At 35.0% G+C, this 21461-nt stretch overlaps 1 protein-coding gene across 3 annotated transcripts in view; it reads right to left on the bottom strand.

Moving 5' to 3' along the window:
* The window catches only part of LOC145322492 (potassium voltage-gated channel subfamily KQT member 1-like), a 66805-nt gene that overhangs the window by 5081 nt on the left and 40263 nt on the right, over nt 1–21461 (bottom strand). For all 3 annotated transcript variants that reach the window (XM_080164530.1, XM_080164518.1, XM_080164525.1), the window contains exons 11-12: nt 6047–6148; nt 5285–5452 (exon numbers count right to left, since the gene is read on the bottom strand). In XM_080164530.1, coding sequence (XP_080020656.1) covers nt 5285–5452; nt 6047–6148 — 270 coding nt within the window. The remainder of the gene's footprint in view (nt 1–5284; nt 5453–6046; nt 6149–21461) is intronic.

Genomic DNA, 21461 nt, shown 5'->3' with positions numbered 1-21461 from the left:
AGATTTAACAAGAATGACTTATATAAAAGCGAAGCTCAATGTTGTTATCAAACAAAATTTGGACAAAAATCATCGAGTATCTTATTGGTGATAAAATTGTTACGAAATATGAAACAGGTCTATAACAATTGGGTCTAATTTTTGTGGGGGGGGGGGGGGGTATTTTTTCTTGTGAGGGTGGTGGTACCCTCCCCTAAAATAGTTGTACACATTTCCAGGACCTAAAAAAGGCTTCATTATAAAGGAGAACCATATTGATTCAGAGGTTAGCGAGATACTTCAGTACAAACAGATAGACAGACAGACAGACTTACAAAAATCCGGTTACTTTTATATATTATTATGTTAAAGTGACTATGTTTTAGAGTAGCTGAACGTTAATTAGTCTGACGTCCTAACTTAATTTTAGATAAGTTTTACTTTAAAATATGTGAATCCAGTTTGAATTATGTAATGTAATTGTAGGCTAAGGATTTAGAGCTTAGCCTCAACAAACATACTGCAAAAACACACTTACAACAATAACTATCTCATCCATCAGGGCGAAGTATTTAAACTGCTTTTCAAATGTACTAGCAGCTGCGCCCCTCGCATCTAGGGATTCTGTCTTCAAAAAGGTAAGAAAGGAGCAGAAAAATAGCCTAAAACATCCCAAGGAAAAAATCTAAAGAATAGCATTAAGCCAACTCGGGATCTATGCGAAGATTCCCCCAAAACGAGAACTAAATCAGTTCGAAATCTTATGCTTCAGACAAAAAAAATCTTACAACTTTAAGGTTAGTCTTTTTAGATATCCTGTAAAACAACATTTAGAAACAAAATAGAAAGCCAAAAATTCATAAATGTATAGCTTCCTAAAAATATTACCTACATACTTTTTAAAATGTACTGAACATTCTGTTGTACAAGAGCTCTTAGTAGATCCAACCCACCCCTCTCGCTTTAATAATGAATTATATTACTTGCAAAGTATAGTACAGGATCACAAAATAGGTAGTTGTAGAAAAGCTGTGACTGTTATATTCTTGCCATATATAGTATATAATTCTAGTAGCTTCGCCGCTAGCCTTTAGGGGGGAGGTTAAAAAAAATAGCTTAAAACCACTCCAAGATACCCGCGATCGTGGCTCAACACGTAGCGCATCTGCTCGTCGCCGGGGAGGTGATAGGTTCGAATCTAGGGCCGACGCTGCGTCATAACTAAAGACGTTAAAAATAGTTCCTACTGCTGCTATGTTAGGTGCGCGGCATAAATAGTAAGTAATACTGCTTTGTATTACAGGATATATTCTTATCAGTCAGCTATTATAAAAAATGTAAATTCATAGAAAAATTCCTTTCTAATAGGCAAACAGACAATTCAAATATAAATAAAGAAAACACCCTATAAGAAAAGATCATTTTTAAGATATACAAAAAAATTTAAACGACAATATAAACAAGAAAATAAAAATTTTCAAGTCTGTAAAAGGAAAATAAGTATATTTGTAAATAAGCAATGGGTCTAAAAGCTGCATTCATTTGAGGAAAACGAGCGACAACGTATTTGTAAATTCCACTCGTCTGGTTTTGGTGAATAGTAGTTAATCAATACTGTATTACAGGCTGGTGAAATACCCATTTCACTTAATTCTTAAGAAAACGTACTCAAGGAGAAGTATTTAGTCAAACCAAATTCACAGGGCATAAAAAGTAATAAAACTTTACATATACCTAAGGGGGGGGGGGAAGTTCTGACACATTTGCGTAAACGGTGAGTATAGGCTTTATCTTTGGACTGAGAGGATAGGTTATTAGGGATAAAATCATTCTTATATGATGAATTTCCCCCAGATTTAAGATTTTTTGGATAGGCCTCCAGGTTCCGGAGCTCCAGGCCTCCAGGTGGTCTATGGACAGGTAAAAAAATAAAAAAATTCTTATTTAAACAGATAGAGGTAAGTTTATAAAACAACATGAGCTTCTTTTTATATATTATTCATATATTTGAAGAAAAAATTACAATCGGCCTCCAGGTTCAGGTGCTGCAGGCCTCCAGGTGACCTCTGGACAGGTAAAAAAGCCAAATTTCTTATTTGAACAGTTAGAGGTAAGTTTATAAAACAACATAAGCTTCTTTTTATATATTATTCATATATTTGAAGAAAAAATTACAGTCGGCCTCCAGGTTCAGGTGCTGCAGGCCTCCAGGTGGCCTCTGGACAGGTAAAAATTAAATCAACATTTCTTATTTGAACAGTTAGAGGTAAGTTTATAAAACAACATGAACTTCTTTTTATATATTATTTATATATTAGAAGAAAAAATTACAATTGGCCTTCAGGTTCAGGTGCTGCAGGCCTCCAGGTGGCCTCTTGACAGGTAAAAAATCCAAATTTCGTATTTATACAGTTAGAGGTAAGTTTATAAAAAAACATAAGCTTCTTTATATATATTATTCATATATTTGAAGAAAAAATTACAATCGGCCTCCAGGTTCAGATACTGCAGGCCTCTGAGTTGAAATTTTTTAAATATCTCCATCCTGGCGGGCACAGGATGCCAGCAAACCTGGCAGGGTCATCCAGGTAAAGAGCAAAAATATTTTTTTTGACTTAAACAAAGCATTTTATCTTACTAAAATACTAAAATATCCTCTAGTAGTACATCCTCATATTAAATACAGGTGTTCAAGTCAATTTAAGGTTTCAGGTATGATCCTGCAGGTCCTGATCCTCCAGGTCTCCAGAAATCTTTAAAAGGCTCCTGTGACCGCAATTTTTGACTTAGAGACTTCAAATTTCAAACTTAAGCTTATCTTACATGTCTACATAATGTATTAAAATTTCATTAAGATCCGCCGCCGTTTTCCCGCCGAACGCCGACTGCGGCGGCTGGCAGCTGCCAAGTACAGCTGCGGCCGCTGAAATTATATTTTGATATTTCAAATATAAAATTTACATAAAGATAAACATTTTCTGCAAAAAAAATTTTATTCTAGCTTCAAAAACAAAAAAATTACAGCCGTTTGAAATTTATAAGTAAAAAAGGACCTAAAAACAAAGGTTGTTAAATAAAAGGGCGAAGGAAGCGAAAATTGACCTTGACTTACTTAAGGTCTCAAATTCATCCTAACACAGGGGACTTGCACAAAATTTTTTAGCCCTCTAGCTCTAATAGGAACTGAGATAATAAGGGGGGGGGGGCGTTGAACGCCCCCCCCCCCCGACTGATTAAGGTGCGGCAAGGGGCCCGACTGTAAGGGGTTAATATATTATCTACATATTTGAAGAAAAAATTACAATCAGCCTCCAGGTTCAGGTGCTGCAGGCCTCCAGGTGGCCTCTGGACACGTAAAAAATCAAAATTTCTTATTTGAACAGTTAGAGTTAAGTTTATAAAACAACGTAACCTTCTTTTACTATATTATTCATATATTTGAAGAAAAAATTACAATCGGCCTCCAGGTTCAGGTGCTGCAGGCCTCCAGGTGGCCTCTGGACAGGTAAAAAATCCAAATTTCTTATTTAATCAGTTAGAGGTAAGTTTATAAAACAACATAAGCTTCTTTTAATATCTTAAAAGCATCTAAAAATAAGCTCATTTTGTTTTTTAAGTAAACTTGATCTCTAACTGTTCAAATATGATTTTTTAAAATTTTTTTAGCTGTCCAGAGACCACCTGGAGGCCTGCAGCACCTGAACCTGGAGGCCGATTGTAATTTTTCTTCTAATATATAAATAATATATTAAAAGAAGCTTATGTTGTTTTATAAACTTACCTCTAACTGTTTAAATACGAAATGTTGATTTTTTACCTGTCCAGAGGCCACCTGGACCTGCAGCACCTAAACCTTGAGGCCGACTGTAATTTTTTCTTCAAATATATAAATAGTATATAAAAAACGCTTATGTTGTTTTATAAACTTACCTCTAACTGTTCAAATACGAAATTTAGATTTTTACCTGTCCAGAGGCCACCTGGAGGCCTGAGGCACCTGAACCTGGAGGCCGATTGTAATTTTTTCTTAAAATATGTAAATGATATATAAAAAGAAGGTTATGTTGTTTTATAAACTTACCTCTAACTGTTCAAATAAGAAATTTTGATTTTTACCTGTCCAGAGGCCACCTGGAGGCCTGAGGCACCTGAACCTGGAGGCCGATTGTAATTTTTTCTTAAAATATGTAAATGATATATAAAAAGAAGGTTATGTTGTTTTATAAACTTACCTCTAACTGTTCAAATAAGAAATTTTGATTTTTACCTGTCCAGAGGCCACCTGGAGGCCTGCAGCACCTGAACCTGGAGGCTGATTGTAATTTTTTCTTCAAATATAAGAATAATATATAAAAAGAAGCTTATGTTGTTTTATAAACTTGCCTCTAACTGTTTAAATACGAAATTTGGATTTTTTTCCTGTCCAGAGGCCACCTGGAGGCCTGCAGCACCTGAACCTGGAGGCCGATTGTAATTTTTTCTTCAAATATATGAATAATATATATAAAGAAGCTTATGTTGTTTTTTAAACTTACCTCTAACTGTTCAAATAAGAAATTTTGATTTTTTACCTGTCAATAGGCCACCTGGAGGCCTGCAGCACCTGAACCTGGAGGCCGATTGTAATTTTTTCTTCAAATATATGAATAATATATAAAAAAAGCTTATGTTGTTTTATAAACTTACCTCTAACTGTTTAAATAAGAAATTTTTTATTTTTTTACCTGTCCATAGACCACCTGGAGGCCTGGAGCTCCGGAACCTGGAGGCCTATCCAAAAAATCTTAAATCTGGGGGAAATTCATCATATAAGAATGATTTTATCCCTAATAACCTATCCTCTCAGTCCAAAGATAAAGCCTATACTCACCGTTTACGCAAATGTGTCAGAACTTCCCCCCCCCCCCTTAATATAAGAGAGTAAATTTAAAATACATAACAAAATAATTTTCAAAGTAGGGGATTGTCAACCATACTTATTCTTCTTTGTATTAGGTAAACTATTGGCTTAGGTCGTAGGCTGCAGACAACTAACTCTTTGATTGCATGATCTTTGTCTGGAATTTATAACTGTGCATGGTAATGATTTACGCCTGTTTATGGGCCAAGGTACTCCACCTCCTCTTACTCTAGATGTCACGCGCCTAACATAGCAGCAGTCGGTACTACTTTTAACGTCTCTAGTATGACGCGGTGTGTTCCAGACTCGAACCCTACACCTCCTAGACAACAAAACGTTACCAATTACACTAACTAATAAACACACAAAACAAACTAATACACAAAATAGGATAATTTGACTAACCGCTCCAAGCAGAGTTTCCGTAGACACTGCGATGGCCAGAATTTTCTTCCTGTCCTCCAGGTACATGTCCAGGAAGTTCTGCAGCTTCTCCTCAATTGTGTCCACCTGTCGTTCTACGTTCACTATTCTGGACGCCAGGCTAAGCTTACTTTCATACGTGTCTTTAGCCTACAAATAAATTACAAATCCAATAAATAAAATTGCACCGATTCTACATCATCAAGTAAACAAAGCTTCGATTGTTGATATTATTTGGCATATAAATCTGTAAAATTGCTGTAAATTGGTAAATCTGTAAAATAAAGATGAATTATTTCTCTTTTCTTCAATTGAAATACCACTTCAGTGATCGCAGGGAGATATGGACTGTAAAGTTAGCTCAAAAACGTTGGGTACCTCTGTTTGATTTAATTTTGATTGATTGGTTCCAAACTAATAGTGTCAACCAATTTAATCTAATAATAGTTTATTTTTGTTTATTATCATGGGGAATGTACATAGATTTATCGTTCACTGTCAAATCTATCCCTTAAGATCCTTGGATGTTAGTCTGCCTGCGTTAAGAAAGGTTTGTTTCAGGGCTCGGCAGCCGCGCGACAGCCGCCTGAAGACTCAGCTAAAAAATCAGCTAGAACTAAACCTAGTCTAAACCTGAATATGGCAATCCCTCGTTTAAAACAAACTAGTTTCAAAGCTTCCAAGCGGGTTTGAATTTGAGGCTTAGTCGCGGCTGTAGAGCCTTGGTTTGTGTTTTAATTTTACCTTGGAGCCAGGTTTACCGAGAATGACATCTAGCCTGCTCTGGACAGACTTCACCTTGGTCATCAGGTCAGAATGACCGGCAGAGTAGCTCTCTATCACATCCTGAAAAATTTTTTTTTGTTTAAAACTGATGGTTGCCCTAAAAATGCATAGTCGAACACAAAAAACCGCACGTACTTATTTTCAAGTAATTTAGAAATTAAGGGGTAGGAGGGGGCCGGGTAGTTCTGTGTTTCACTTTAGATGTGTTATGGGTAGATTTGGTACAGTCACCCTAAGGGATTTGGCATTAAGAAAAAATCCCCCCCCCCCTCCTATATCTTAATTTGTTTAAAAACAAGGGGGGGGGGGGGGGTTCTTGTTTATAGAACCGTAAAATATACCAATAAATAATTGAATCATGTTTTTTATATATTCGTCAAACAGTGTATTTAATGACAATGAATTTACTTTTTTCTGAAAACATGAAAACCATGCGTAGCAATATTTTGACGCAGAAAAAAATTGGATTGTGCGAAAGATGTGTAAATGTAGAACAATATTGGTACAATTTTCCACACAAATCCAACATTTTCTCAAATCTATTTTGAATACCAGGATCTAACATAATCCCGCAGATTAAACTAAATTGTGTATATTTGAAAGTATCCTCTATTTCACTAATTGAGGCCTCTAGGAGTACGTGAGAAATTGGGGAGGAGGCAGGGTTGTCATTTTGGGCGGGCGCTTTTGGGCAGGCGGTATTGGGCGGGCGTATTTGGGCCGGCCAATATAAAGTCCTTTTTGAGCAGTTTTGGGCACCCCCCTTTTGGGGGGAGAGAAAAAGGGGAGGGTGTGAAAAAGGAGGGGGGGGGGCGGGCCTATTTTATACAGTGGAGTTAATCAAGGTTTACCATATATTTTCTGAGTGCGGTCCTTTTGGGCAGAAATAGGCATCCCCCGTTTTGGGGGTTGAAACAAAGGGAGTGGATAAAAAAGAGGGGGGGTGGGGCGGGCGTATTTTTTGGGTGATATTAACTATTATATAGATTAGTAAGCTTTTTTTGTATCTAGAAAAGGATTTTGCTAACCGCTGAACCGCTAGGGTTTTCCTTTCTAGTGGAGATTTTATAGGTCCTCAGATGGGTTTAGGCCATTTTATTTCTAATAATAAGTCTCAGTATGGTTTTAGGCTATTTTATATCCTTTTTACGACATTTGCCCAAAAAGGGTGCCCAAAACCCTTTTGGGCAATTGGGCCGCCCAATATCAAAAAAAGTGCCCAATATGACAACCCTGGGAGGAGGGGTCCCTACACTTTTCATTTTCAGGGTGGCCACAAGGTTTTTAAAAAAAATCCGTACATTTCCGTGCATGCTAAAAAAAAAATCCGTACATTTTTCCGTACATTTCCGTACATTTCCATACATTTTTCTACCAGTAGTAAATATATTATTTAGTAAAATCGGTTTCATACTAGGTACTGATCAAGATCAATTTTTCTATTAAAGTTAGAACAAAACTTATTTAACAAAAGTTGATACTTTATGAATGGTATTAACTAATCTAAAGAAAATTTTGAAATTGGGCTCCAGGTTTAGGTACTGCAGGCCTCCAGGTAGATCCTAGACAGGTAAAAATTGAAATTTTTTACTTAAAAAGTTAGAACAAAACTTATTTAACTAAAGTAGCTTCTTTAGAGATAGTATTAACTAATTTGAAGAAAATTTTGAAATCGGGCTCCAGGTTCAGGTACTGCAGGCCTCCAGAACAAAACTTATTTAACAAAAGTTGTTTCTTTATGGATGGTAGGAACAAATTTGGAGAAAATTTTGAAATAGGGCTCCAGGTCCAGGTACTGCAGGTCTCCAGGTGGATCCCAGACAGGTAAAAACTGAAAAAATTTTCTATTAGAGTTAGAACAAAACTTAATAACCAAAAGTTGATACTTCATAGATGGTATTAACTAATTTAAAGAAAATTTTGAAATTGGGCTCCAGGTTCAGGTACTGCAGGCCTCCAGGTGGATCCTGGACAGGTAAAAATTGAATTTTTTTACTTTAAAAGTTAGAACAAAACTTATTTAACAAAAGTTGATACTTTATGGATGGTAGGAACTAATTTGAAGAAAATTTTAAAATCGGGCTTCAGGTTCAGGTACTGCAGGCCTCCAGGTGGATCCTGGACAGATAAAAACTGAAAATTTTTCCTAATAAAGTTAGAACAAAACTTGATATCGTCTTTTTCTTCAAATTAGGTAATACTAGCTAAAAAGTAACAACTTTTGTTAAATAATATTTTTCCTAACTTAAATAGTAAATAATTTCCGTTTTTACCTGTTCCTTGATCCTACCTTGATCCTACCAGTACCTTGACCTGGGGCCCGATTTTAAGATTTTCTTCAAATTAGTTAATACCATCTATAAAGAAACCACTTTTGTTAAATAAGTTTTGTTCTAACTTTTAAAGTAAAAAATTCAATTTTTACCTGTCCTGGATTTACCTGGAGGCCTGCAGAACCTGAACCTGGAGCCCGATTTCAAAATTTTCTTTAAATTAGATAATACCATCTATAAAGAAGCTACTTTTGTTTAATAAGTTTTGTTCTAACTTTTAAAGTAAAAATTTTCAATTTTTACCCGTCCAGGATCTACCTGGATGCCTGCAGTACCTGAACCTGGAGCCCAATTTCAAAATTTTCTTTAAATTAGTTAATACCATCCATAAAGTATTAACTTTTGTTAAATAAGTTTTGTTCTAACTTTAATAGAAAAAAATGTCAGTTTTTACCTGTCCAGGATCCATCTGGAGGCCTGCAGTACCTTGACCTGGAGCCCGATTTCAAAATTTTCTTCAAATTAGTTCCTACCATCCATAAAGAAGACACTTTTGTTAAATAAGTTTTGTTCTAACTTTTAAAGTAAAAAAATTCAATTTTTACCTGTCCAGGATCTACCTGGAGGCCTGCAGCACCTGAACCTGGAGCCCGATTTCAAATTTTTTTTAAAATTAGTCAATACCATCTATAAAGAAGCTACTTTTGTTAAATAAGTTTTGTTATAACTTTTAAAGTAAAAATTTTCAATTTTTACCTGTCCAGGATCCACCTGGAGGCCTGCAGTACCTGAACCTGGAGCCCGATTTCAAAATTTTCTTCAAATTAGTTAATACCATCTATAAAGAAGCTACTTTTGTTAAATAAGTTTTGTTCTTACTTGAAATTTTTTTTTTACTTGTCCAGAATCCACCTGGAGGCCTGAAGTACCGGAACCTGGAGGCCGAATCCAAAAATTTTTTAAAAATAGAAAAACTACATCCCAAAAGGAAACTTTTTTTGTCAAATAACCTATCCTCTCACTCCAAAGACAAATCTTGAATAGTTTGAATAATTCAACTTCTGGTACACCATTCTTGTCCAAACTGGTTCCCGTGAAATCTAAATGTAACTTACAAATATTATAATGATACAGAACAAAAAATGGATCATGGAAAGAAAACGAAGTTGCCGGTTTCATCGTATTTTTTCACAGCAGCTTTTGAAGGGTTATTTTAGGTTAGGTTAGGTTAATTAAATGTCAATGATTGCCCCGCAGGGTTAGAAAATATGCCCCGCAGGGCTAGAGCCCCCCACAGGGGCTAGAAATAGGAGAAAGGCTACTGTGAAAAAAACGACGAAACCGGAAACTTCGTTTTCTTTTCATGATCCCAAAAAATGATACATTTTACTTAATTTTTAAAGATAATACACTAATTATAACACCATGCTCGGAAATTCCGTACACCAAAATGAAAAATCCGTACAATCCGTACATTTTTTTAGCACTTTTTTAAAAATCCGTACATTTCCGTACATCCGTACATTGTGGCCACCCTGCATTTTAGTTTTTTTTGCGGGGAGGGTTCAGTCCAGAGGTTTCCGAGCTCATAAAATTCAGCTATCACATAGAATTGCTGTTGATTTTATATAATGGAATGGCGGAGTTGAATGGCGGAGTTTTATACAGTTTTAAATTTCTCGCATTAAAGTATGCAAACATTTTGGAAGAGGATGTAATAAGATAGCCACTGATAGGAAATAAGATTTCTCTATTTTTCTTTCTGTAAAATAGAACAGAAATAAAATGCATTCAATGTTTGAACTAATATTTGTGTAGTGTGAAAATGTGTAAACCCTTTACGTAAAGACGAGTAGAAACTAGAATTTTAGAAATCTGATTACAAACAGCAATATACCTATGAACAATTGCATATTTCAATAGATGGGAAATTTTGTTGAACTAATAATAGCTATCTATTGCATCGTATTATAGTCAGCTTTCCGCGGATATAAAAAACAAGAATTTTAAGATTAAAACCAGTTTTCTCAGCGTACATATTCGTGGAAAATTGTTTGTAATACGATGCAATACTAAAGTTTTTAGTATGGATGCGATAAGTTCTAATCCAGCATATATTAATCGGTTTCGAAGCCATACTCGGTCGAGAGGAGCGGGGGGTTTAACGTCCTCCCCTCCCCCCCTCTTTTATCTGACCGATTGAGGTGAGGAAAGGTGTCAGACTTTTAAGAGTTAAAGCATAAATAAAGTGCCTCTAGCAATACAGAACTATTGAAAGATTTTAAAAGACATTTGTTGTTTGTTTTAAAATCTTTTTCATAATCCATTTATTTATCCCTTGCCAAACACAGAAGAAAATTTTCCATGATATCCATCCATTCCCTGGCTGGACAAACCTGACCTAACTTTTAAACAAATTGAAAAATGTAAAGTAATAATGTTAACTCACGAAAATTCAAGTCCTGAGCAAAATTCAATTTCAATATTTTGTTTCAGAAGTTAGATTCTGACATTTTTTTAGTTGCAACGCTATTCTTCAAGTCAACTGTGTCTGTGTGTATGTACATTTTTAAGGATAGCATATTGAGTGATTTATTCATAAAGACAAATCTAGACAAATGGACAAAAATAAGTTAAACGTCAAAACTTTTTTTACATTGGCACATTTTCGCACCCCCCCCCCCCCCCTTAAAAACCCACTTGGCTATTTCGGGCGGGCGTAAACCCCTGCAAAGGAGGTATAGGTAGAGGGGTGTTTTTAAGTAAGACCTCATGGGTGTATCCTAACTCCTTAATTTTGTCGGGGGGCTGGATACACCCCTGTACTACCCCCTTTGTCATACAACTGCAAGATTAAGTAAAATAAATAGCTTAAAGTCATTTAATTTTGTTAACATAATGGTCCTCCTTTGTTATTTATTGAGTGTAAAAGTTTTAAAATTTGCCACAGACAAATCGATATTAAGTATCATGTTTTCTCAATTCTCTCAGGGGTTCACCAACGTCTAGAAAAGTTGTAAAACGATTTCTTAACTTGGAAATTATTTGAAATTGGATTTCAGACAACAAAAGAAAGATTACAATAAACATATAAACGTTTCTTTGGACCTTGATAAGTTTAAAATTGATAAATTCCCTTTGGTGCAACTTGTTTTTACACAAACTACCTTGTTAAACATTGCTGAGTTAAATTAAAAATAGGGTTAATGGGGTATATTTTTTTTATTACTTCAGGTCAGATAAGGTTAAGTTATATTGATAGCAGAGTTAGGGCCCAGTGAGTATAAACCTCACAGAGGCTAGAGATAGGAAAAAAACCTAACCCCCCCTCATAATTATTTTCAATCTGAGCTGGATATTTAAATTATTTCAATGGTGCGCCAAATCGGGGTGAGCCAACTTTCCTCCAATGAGAGCACAACATTTTACGAAATGCCGCGCTGTGATTGGCTGAAATTTGGCGCTTTGAACCGATATGGTTTTCCTTTAGAGTGTAGCTTCTCGTCCTGGGAAGACTTATATTTTTTTATGGGGAGGGCAGAAACACCCTCACAAGAATCCAAAATCAAAAATCCAAAAGAATATAACAATCTCAATCTAGCGACCGTAATTTTTTTTAGTAAACTGCTGATTTTAACATAGATTGAAAAGAAAACATTTTCTCGTATTAATTCGAATCTGGTGGATAGGAACCGGTTCTCATCCATACGAAAAAACTATGTCTAGCATCGAATTATATCCAGCTTTCTACGAATATAAAAATGTACAATCATAAGATTAAAACCAGTTTTTTTAGCCGGTGCCTTCGTACATTCTATCTCCGCGAAAAGCTGTTTATAATACGATGCGAGAAATAACTATTACGTGGCTCTGTATTACCTCAGGCTATACTGTACATGAAAATCAAAGCGTAAATACATACTACATAAACAAGAGTAAGAGGGGGGGGGGGGGGGGAAGTTTGTACACTTATAGGAAATGAAATTCAGTACCAAAGTTTGGGAGGGTCGTATGGGCTTGTTTTTAAAGTTATCAACCTAATTCTTTTTGTAGGCTCTCTTATATGACTTGATATACACGGAAAACTTTGAAAATTGAACTTCGGTACTTTCCTTCTAGGGGCTTGTGGAGCAAAAGACCCCCCAAAACACTAAAAATATGAGTTCTGACCTTATTTTTTAAGATATCGACCTGATTTTTTCTTTATAATACTTTTTTAACATACCCGAATCAACGAACCATTACAGATTTCATTTTGGGACTTTCCTTCTAGGGGCTTGTGGAGCAAGAGACCCCCAAAACACAAAAATATGAGTACTGGGCTTATTTTTGAAGATATCGACCTGATTTTTTTATAATACTTTTTTAACTTAACCGAATTAACGAACCATTACAGATTTCATTTTGGGACTTTCCTCTTAAGGGCTTTTGGAGCAAGAGACCCCCAAAACACAAAAATATGAGTACTGGGCTTATTTTTGAAGATATCAACCTGCATTTTTTTATATAAAAATATTTAAACATAACCGAATCTACGAACCATTACAGATTTCATTTTGGGACTTTCCTTCTAGGGGCTTGTGGAGCAAGAGACCCCCAAAAATCATAAAAATATGAGTTGTGGGCTTCTCTTTTAAGATATCAACCTTATTTTTTTATATAATAAAAAAATACTATTTTAACATAACCGAATCTACGAACCATTACAATTTTCATTTTGGGACTTTTCTTCTATGGGTTTGTGGAGCAAAAGACCCCAAAAACACTAAAAATATGAGTTCTGACCTTATTTTTAAATATATCAACCTGATTTTTTTAGGAACACTTTTTTTTAACATAACCGAACTAAGAAACCATTACAGATTTCATTTTGGGACTTTCCTTCTAGAAGCTAGTGGGGAAAAGACCCCCAAAAAATATTTTTAGAGATATTGAGCTCATTTTTTTCATGAAAACTTTTTTCACATGTTTGAACTAGGTAGCCACTAATAATTTCATTTTGGCACTTTCCTTTTAGGGGAAAGTAGGGTAAAACACCTCCAAAACAAAATAAATTGAGTTCTCAGGTTATCTTAAAAAATAAGCTCAGAACTCATATTTTTAGTGTTTTGGGGGTCTTTTGCTCCACAAGCCCCTAGAAGGAAAGTCCCAACATGAAATCCTTAATGGCTTCTTAGTTCGGTTATGTTAAAAAAGTATTATTTTAAAAAGATCAGGTTGATATCTTTAAAAATAAGCTCAGAACTCATATTTTTAGTGGTTTTGGAATCTTTGCTCCACTAGCCCCTAGAAGGAAAGTCCCAACATGAAATCTCTAATGTTTTCTTATTTTGGTTATGTTAAAACAGTATTATTTCTTAAAAATCAGGTTGATATTTTAAAAAATAAGCTCAGAACTCATATTTTTAGTGTTTTTGGAGTCTTTTGCTCCACAAGCCCGTAGAAGGAAAGTCCCAAAATGAAATCTGTAATGGTTCGTAGATTCGGTTATGTTAAAATAGTATTTTTATATAAAAAATCAGGTTGATATCTTAAAAAAGAAGCCCACAACTCATATTTTTATGATTTTTGGGGGTCTCTTGCTCCACAAGCCCCTAGAAGGAAAGTCCCAAAATGAAATCTGTAATGGTTCGTAGATTCGGTTATGTTTAAATATTATTTTTATGTATAAAAAGCAGGTTAATATCTTCAAAAATAAGCCCAGTACTCATATTTTTGTGTTTTTGGGGTCTCTTGCTCCACAAGCCCCTAGAAGGAAAGTCCCAAAATGAAATCTGTAATGGTTCGTTAATTCGGTTATGTTAAAAAAGTATTATAAAAAAAATCAGGTTAATATCTTCAAAAATAAGCCCAGTACTCATATTTTTGTGTTTTGGGGGTCTCTTGCTCCACAAGCCCCTAGAAGGAAAGTCCCAAAATGATCTGTAATGGTTCGTTGATTCGGGTATGTTAAAAAAGTATTATAAAGAAAAATCAGGTCGATATCTTTAAAAATAAGGTCAGAACTCATATTTTTAGTGTTTTGGGGGTCTTTTGCTCCACAAGCCCCTAGAAGGAAAGTACCGAAGTTCAATTTTCAAAGTTTTCCGTGTATATCAAGTCATATAAGAGAGCCTACAAAAAGAATTAGGTTGATAACTTTAAAAACAAGCCCATACGACCCTCCTAAACTTTGGTACTGAATTTCATTTCCTATAAGTGTACAAACTTCCCCCCCCCCCCTTATATCCATTATAACAGCAACAAATATAACTAAGGGTAAGAAACAAAGCTATCCTTGTATAAAAATAATAGGACGTCTTTCTGGCTGTGAGTAACAAAGCATCTTGATAAGGTTAATTCCAACCATTATTAGAACAGCAACAAAAAGTAACAAGACTTAAAAGTTAGTAAAATACAATAGTTTGTAGGAAATGTAAGGATATATTCACTGAATATTATGTTTATTTAAACAATAGGCTTTATAAACGTGAAATCATCGAATTTAAATTTGTATTTAGGTCGTTGTATGAGATTGAAAGGTATCTTAATGGAATAAACAATGAAAGATAAATTACAGTACATCCCCAATTATAATAAACAAAATAAACATTCTAGATTGAAAATATTGATGGAAAAGATGGACAAACAAGATTTATTTTTTTAAGTCAATGAATGAGATAGTATGTTTTGAAAAATGTTAATACAGATTAAGTCTGGCAGAATTCTTTACTACCAACAGACAGACTGACATACCCTAGATATATATATGCTGCGCTTCTAAAAAATGTTTGTGTACTATGAAAACCAATTTTGTGAGCATAGAAAGTGTGTAATTGGATTATAAGATTATTTGATTAGTTTCCTTCTAAATATATATTTTTATGAAGATATGATAACTAGGACTGGCAATCCGAATCCGAAATCCGCCCAATGTTGCCCTCATTTTTGTCCCTAGAACCCGAATCACAATTCAAATACCAGATTCAGATTGTTAATTTTTATTAGGGTTAGCAATCCGAATCAGGATCAGTTTTGGAATCCGAATCCGAAATCCGTTTTTTAATAGCGGATCCGGATTCTTAATTGTAGGCTAAAGGCGCCTTGAGTTTTTTTTAAAATACTTCTCGGATCATGGAAAGAAAACAAAGTCATTCCTAATTAGGACAGAAGTCACTGGAAATTGGTCTAAGGAAGGCTACTTATGTCCTTCATCTAACAAAATCTAACTTAAGGGAGGTGACTTATGTCCTTTGTCTGACAAATTCTTACATTAGGAAGGCTGCTTCATGTTGCAAAACTTAGCTTTTCTGTCCTTCACATAGCAAAAACTCACAAAACATAGCATTTCTGTCCTTCACATAGCAAATTCTTGCAAAACATAGCAAATTCTTGCAAAACATAGCATTTATGTCCTTCACATAGCAAATTCTTGCAAAACATAGCATTTATGTCCTTCACATAGCAAACTCTTGCAAAACATAGCAAATTCTTGCAAAACATAGCATTTATGTCCTTCACATAGCAAATTCTTGCAAAACATAGCATTTATGTCCTTCACATAGCAAATTCTTGCAAAACATAGCATTTATGCCCTTCACATAGCAAATTCTTGCAAAACATAGCAAATTCTTGCAAAACATAGCATTTCTGTCCTTCACATAGCAAATTCTTGCAAAACATAGCAAATTCTTGGAAAACTTAGCATTTCTGTCCTTAACATAGCATTTTGGTCCTTCACATAGCAAAATCTCACAAAACATAGGTTTTTCTGACCTTTTTCTAACAGGAGATCAGAACTAAATCAGAACACACATAACAAGAGTTTTTACATAATACATTAAGATTATCTATTATGCATTTAATTCTGCATAAATTATGATAATTTATTATTATTACCCCTCCCCCCCCCCCATTTAAAATTTACCCCTGCATAAATTATGATAATTTATGCTGAGTTAAATGTACTGTTTGAACTTCTATCTAACAGGATATGAGAACTTAATCAGAACACACATAACAAGAGTGTTTACATAGTACACTCAAATTAATAATTATTCAATTGGCCCCTTTTCAGTCCATCATATGACATGGGAAGGAGGTTGAGGAGCATTTTATGCAGCCTAAATTCCACTATGCTATGCCACTTTTCCTAAAAGGCGTCATAGCTGGCCTCTTTTGTGTCCATCATATGACATGGGAGGTGGTGCCATGTAGGAAAAGTGGCATTGCATTCTTGGGTATTTAGACTGCATAAAATGCTCCTCAACCTCCTTCCCATGTCATATGATGGACTGAAAAGGGGCCAGCTATGACGCCTTTTAGGCCCAAGAATGCAATGCCACTTTTCCTACATGGCACCATAGTTGGCCTCTTTTGTGTGTTCTGATTAAGTTCTCATATCCTGTTAGATAGAAGTTCAAACAGTACATTTAACTCAGCATAAATTATCATAATTTATGCAGGGGTAAATTTTAAATGGGGGGGGGGGGGGGGGTAATAATAATAAATTATCATAATTTATGCAGAGTTAACCCATTAGTGCCGAACTTCCCCCCTGTCGTCAGAATCACTTGAAATTTTAAACACAGCTTCCTTAAGGGATTGTAAGACATTTGTATTTTTAGGTTTTTTGATTTGTGGCATACCAAAGAAGTTTTTTTTTGCGTCGTTTCCGACGCATTCGGACTAATCATTTTTCCCATGCGTCTATTATGTACCATATCGGACTAATCATCTTAGGCTTTTACTGTATAATCTATTAGTTGCTTCGCCCCTAACCTCTAGGGTGGGTGGGGAATGTCAGAAAAATAGCATAAAACCATCCCAAGATATTTATAAAGCTTTCCTGATAAGTAAAACCAATTCAGACCCGAAATTTCTATAATCTTTAGCTTCAGACAAAAACCTTACTACTTTATAGTATGGAACACTATACTAGCAGCGGCTTCGCCCCTAGAGGCATCCAGGGACCCTTGGGTTTGGGGGGAGTCAAACCCCCTCTTTCAATTACAGTTTTTAAAGAAAAATTTTTAAAAAATAATGAGAGGGGTTTATTATTTTCTAGGGGTGATTTCTCCTAGAGCGGTTGTGGTACTCTCCCCCAAAATAGTTATAAACCTTACCAGGTCCTATGAGAAGCTAAAATGTAAAGGAGAACCATATCGGTTCAGTGGTTACACAGACACATGTATGTAGAGTGTATTTAGATCCTGTTACTTTATTAAAAGGATACATAACACAGATACTCTAGAATCAGTGTCTGTCTGTACGTCCATTCGTCTGTATAAAACAATTCAGAATATAATTATTTGGTACTAGTGGCTACGCCCCTAGAGGCCTTTAGGGGCACTTGGGATGGGGAGAGGTCATTGAATTCTACAACAATATTTTTTATTTTAGATTTAAAAAGAATTAATTTCATTAAGTTCATTCTATTTTTTCTTGTGTTGGGGGTCTTTTTTAAGTGGCGATTTCTCTTTGGAGGGTGGTGGTACTCTCCCCCAAAATATTTATAAACCTTACCAAGTTCTATGAGAAGCTACCATGTAAAGGAGAACCATATCGGTTCAGTGGTTAGTGAGATCCCTTGGTACACAACACACAGACACATGTAGAAAGTATATCCTGTTACTTTATTAAAAGGATACATAACACAGATACTCTACAATCAGTGTCGGTCTGTACATCCATTCGTCTGTATGAAACAATTCAAAATATAATTATTTAGTACTAGTGGCTACGCCCCTAGAGGCCTTTAGGAGCACTTGAGATGGGGAGAGGTCATTGAATTCAACAACAATATTTTTTATTTAAAAAGAATTAATTTCATTAAGTTAATTCTATTTTTTCTTGTGTTGGGGGGTCTTTTTCAAGGGGCGATTTCTCTTTGGAGGGTGGAGGTAACCTCCCCAAAAATAGTTGTAAACCTTCCTAGGACCTATGAGAAGCTACATAGTAAAAAAAGAAGCATATCAGTTAAGCAGATACACAGATAGATACCCTTTCACTTTATTACACTGTTTAGCAAAGAAATATGATTTTGTCGACAATTATATTGAACAACCCAATACATGACAACCCCTCAACCCCCCCCCCCCCCAGCCCCTGTTAATCCTTAAAGTTTTATAATAACTTTTTCTTATTTGTTGTCTTACCAACTGTGGGGACTTGTATTTGTATTTTGATTGGTTGGTTCCAAATGTTTCAACCACTAAATGTAATCTACAGAAAGATTTTATGGTATAATATCCCTGAGTAAGTACATCAATTTATCGGCCATTGACTTACTATTTTAGATCCCTAACCAATACATTTCTTAGTTGTAGCGTAGTTGTTAATTATTTGGATGCAATTATATATATACAGACGGACACACAGACCATAATTGTAGAGTATTTGCGCTATTTTTATGAATATATTAACAGCTAGGCTGCAATAAAAATTACGGAAGTATAAACATATTTACAGTCTTTAATTGGCTGTAATTTTGGATATATAGACAGACATACATACATTCCCTAGTTGTAAGGTAGCTATTATTTATTTGGATGCAATTATGGAAATACAGACAGGTGGACGTACAGACAGACCCTAGTTGTAGATTATCTGCGCTACTACTTTTATATCCTTAAAATAAAGTAACATGTTATTGTATGTCTTTGTGTGTGTACCAAAGGACCTTGCTAACCACTGAACCTATATGGTGCTCCGTTACATGGTAGCTTCTACTAGGTCCTGGTAAGGTTTATAACTATTTTGAAGGAGGGTACCACCACCATCCCTTAAGAGAAATCATCCCTAGAAAATAAAAAAAAAATAAAAATTAAAAAAAAAACTTTTTCTTGAAAAAATTGTAATTGAAAGAGGGGATTTGACTCCCCCTGCAATCTAAGGGGCCCTAGATGCCTCTAGGGGCGTAGCCGCTGCTTGTATTGTATTCCATACTATAAAGTAGTAAGGTTTTTTGGCTCAAGCCAAAGATTACAGAAATTGAAGGTCTGAATTGGTTTTACTATCAGGGAAGCTTTATAAATACCTTGGGATGGTTTTAAGCTATTTTCCTGACATCCCCCACACGTCCTAGAGGTTAGGGGCGTAGCAACTAGTAGATTATAGGAGATTATACAGTAAAATCCTAAAATGATTAGTCCTATAAGGTCAAAAAGGACGCAATGGCTAAAATGATTAGTCCGAATGCGTCGAATACGACGCACAACAATTTATCAAAAAAAAGTATGTAAACTAACTAAAATTAAAGAAAACTTAGCAGAAACTAAAAATATATGACAAATGCTATAATTAATTATAAATAAGTATGTTTTAATTCTTTAAAAGAAAAAAGTTAGGCCTGGTGTGGAAATTTTTTCCTATTTTTTCCACTTCTGCCATGAAAATATGATTTCATCTGGTCATCGAATGAAGTGAGAGGCCAAGCAATGTAGAGGACAAAACTTGAAGCTCTATTCAGTTACTTACAAACATTTAAAAAGGACAGCATAAAAAAATAGAGTGATAGTATAGGTTTGAATTTGTGCGTCGTTTAAGACCCTATTGTCATTAATGGGTTAAATGCATAATTGATAATCTTAATGTATTATGTAAAAACTCTTGTTATGTGTGTTATGTGTGTTCTGATTTAGTTCTGATCTCCTGTTAGAAAAAGGTCAGAAAAACCTATGTTTTGTGAGATTTTGCAATGTGAAGGACCAAAATGCTATGTTAAGGACAGAAATGCTAAGTTTACCAAGAATTTGCTATGTTTTGCAAGAATTTGCTATGTGAAGGACAGAAATGCTATGTTTTGCAAGAATTTGCTATATTTTGCAAGAATTTGCTATGTTTTGCAAGAATTTGCTATGTGAAGGGCATAAATGCTATGTTTTGCAAGAATTTGCTATGTGAAAGACATAAATGCTATGTTTTGCAAGAATTTGCTATGTGAAGGACATAAATGCTATGTTTTGCAAGAATTTGCTATGTTTTGCAAGAATTTGCTATGTGAAGGACATAAATGCTATGTTTTGCAAGAATTTGCTATGTGAAGGACAGATAAACTATTTTATGCAAGATTTTGCTATGTGAAGGACCAAAAAGCTAGGTTTTGTGTGGTGAAGGGAGGCTACTTATGTCCTCCATCTTGCAAAATCTTTGATAAGGGAGGCAAGTTATGCCCTTCATCTAACAAATTCTCACATAAGGGAAGCTACTTATGTCCTTCCTAGGAAGGTGACTTCTGTCCTAATTAAGGAATGACTTTGTTTTCTTTCCATGATCCTACTTCTCATTATCATCATTATGTATAATATCTTTTAAAATCTAGTTCGATTCTCGGAAGTGAATTATAGGGAACACCAAAAACATTAATTTTTAGGACATATGTAGTAGGGTGGGTCGATTTTGGAATTTCACATTAGTAGACATTGGCAAGGGTTACTGGGCCAATATAAAACCCTTTAATACTTAAAAGAGGTTTTTTAATTAAAAAACAACGGGCGCGCGGGGGGGATAAAATGTGCCCGCCCCCTTATAAAACCAAAAATTGAAATTCCTTCAAACACAGGCATGTTACATATCGAAATGACCGCATTGAAATGCTGATTACAGATCTGAAAATCGTTTTGAAAAATATTGATTCAGTCTGAAATGATTTTCAAATAACCTACTAAAATGAACAATTTTTGACTAAATCAGCTGTTTTAGGTACTTAATGAGATCTTATTCGAACTAGGAGCAATACTTTTTAAAACGGTTTTCAGATTTGTAATCAGCATTTCAATGCGGTCATTTTGATATGCAACATGCCTGTGTTTGAAGGAATTTAAATTTTTGGTTTTATAAGGGGGTGGGTACTATTTCGGTATATACTAATCCGCAAAAATAACAAGAATTTGGAGGATTTGTAAGAATCCGAATCCGACCTAAAACTTCGGCGGATTGCCATCCCTAATCTATATAAAGATATGATAACATTGACAAAGATTGAAAATGACATAATATGTCCAACTTAAGTAGGTATTAGAGGAAAAATAAAGAAAACAAGATTGGTGTTCATGAAAACTGATGCCTTTTGAACAGGAAAAAAAAAGACTACTGCCCTTCTGTATAAAGACATACAAACC

The sequence above is a fragment of the Acartia tonsa genome, chromosome 1, assembly GCF_053477335.1.
Source record: "Acartia tonsa isolate MP-2025a chromosome 1, ASM5347733v1, whole genome shotgun sequence".
Classification (NCBI taxonomy): Eukaryota; Metazoa; Arthropoda; class Copepoda; order Calanoida; family Acartiidae; genus Acartia; species Acartia tonsa.
The sequence above is the reverse complement of the archived record's forward strand: the minus strand, read 5'-3'. Positions and strand labels throughout refer to the sequence as shown.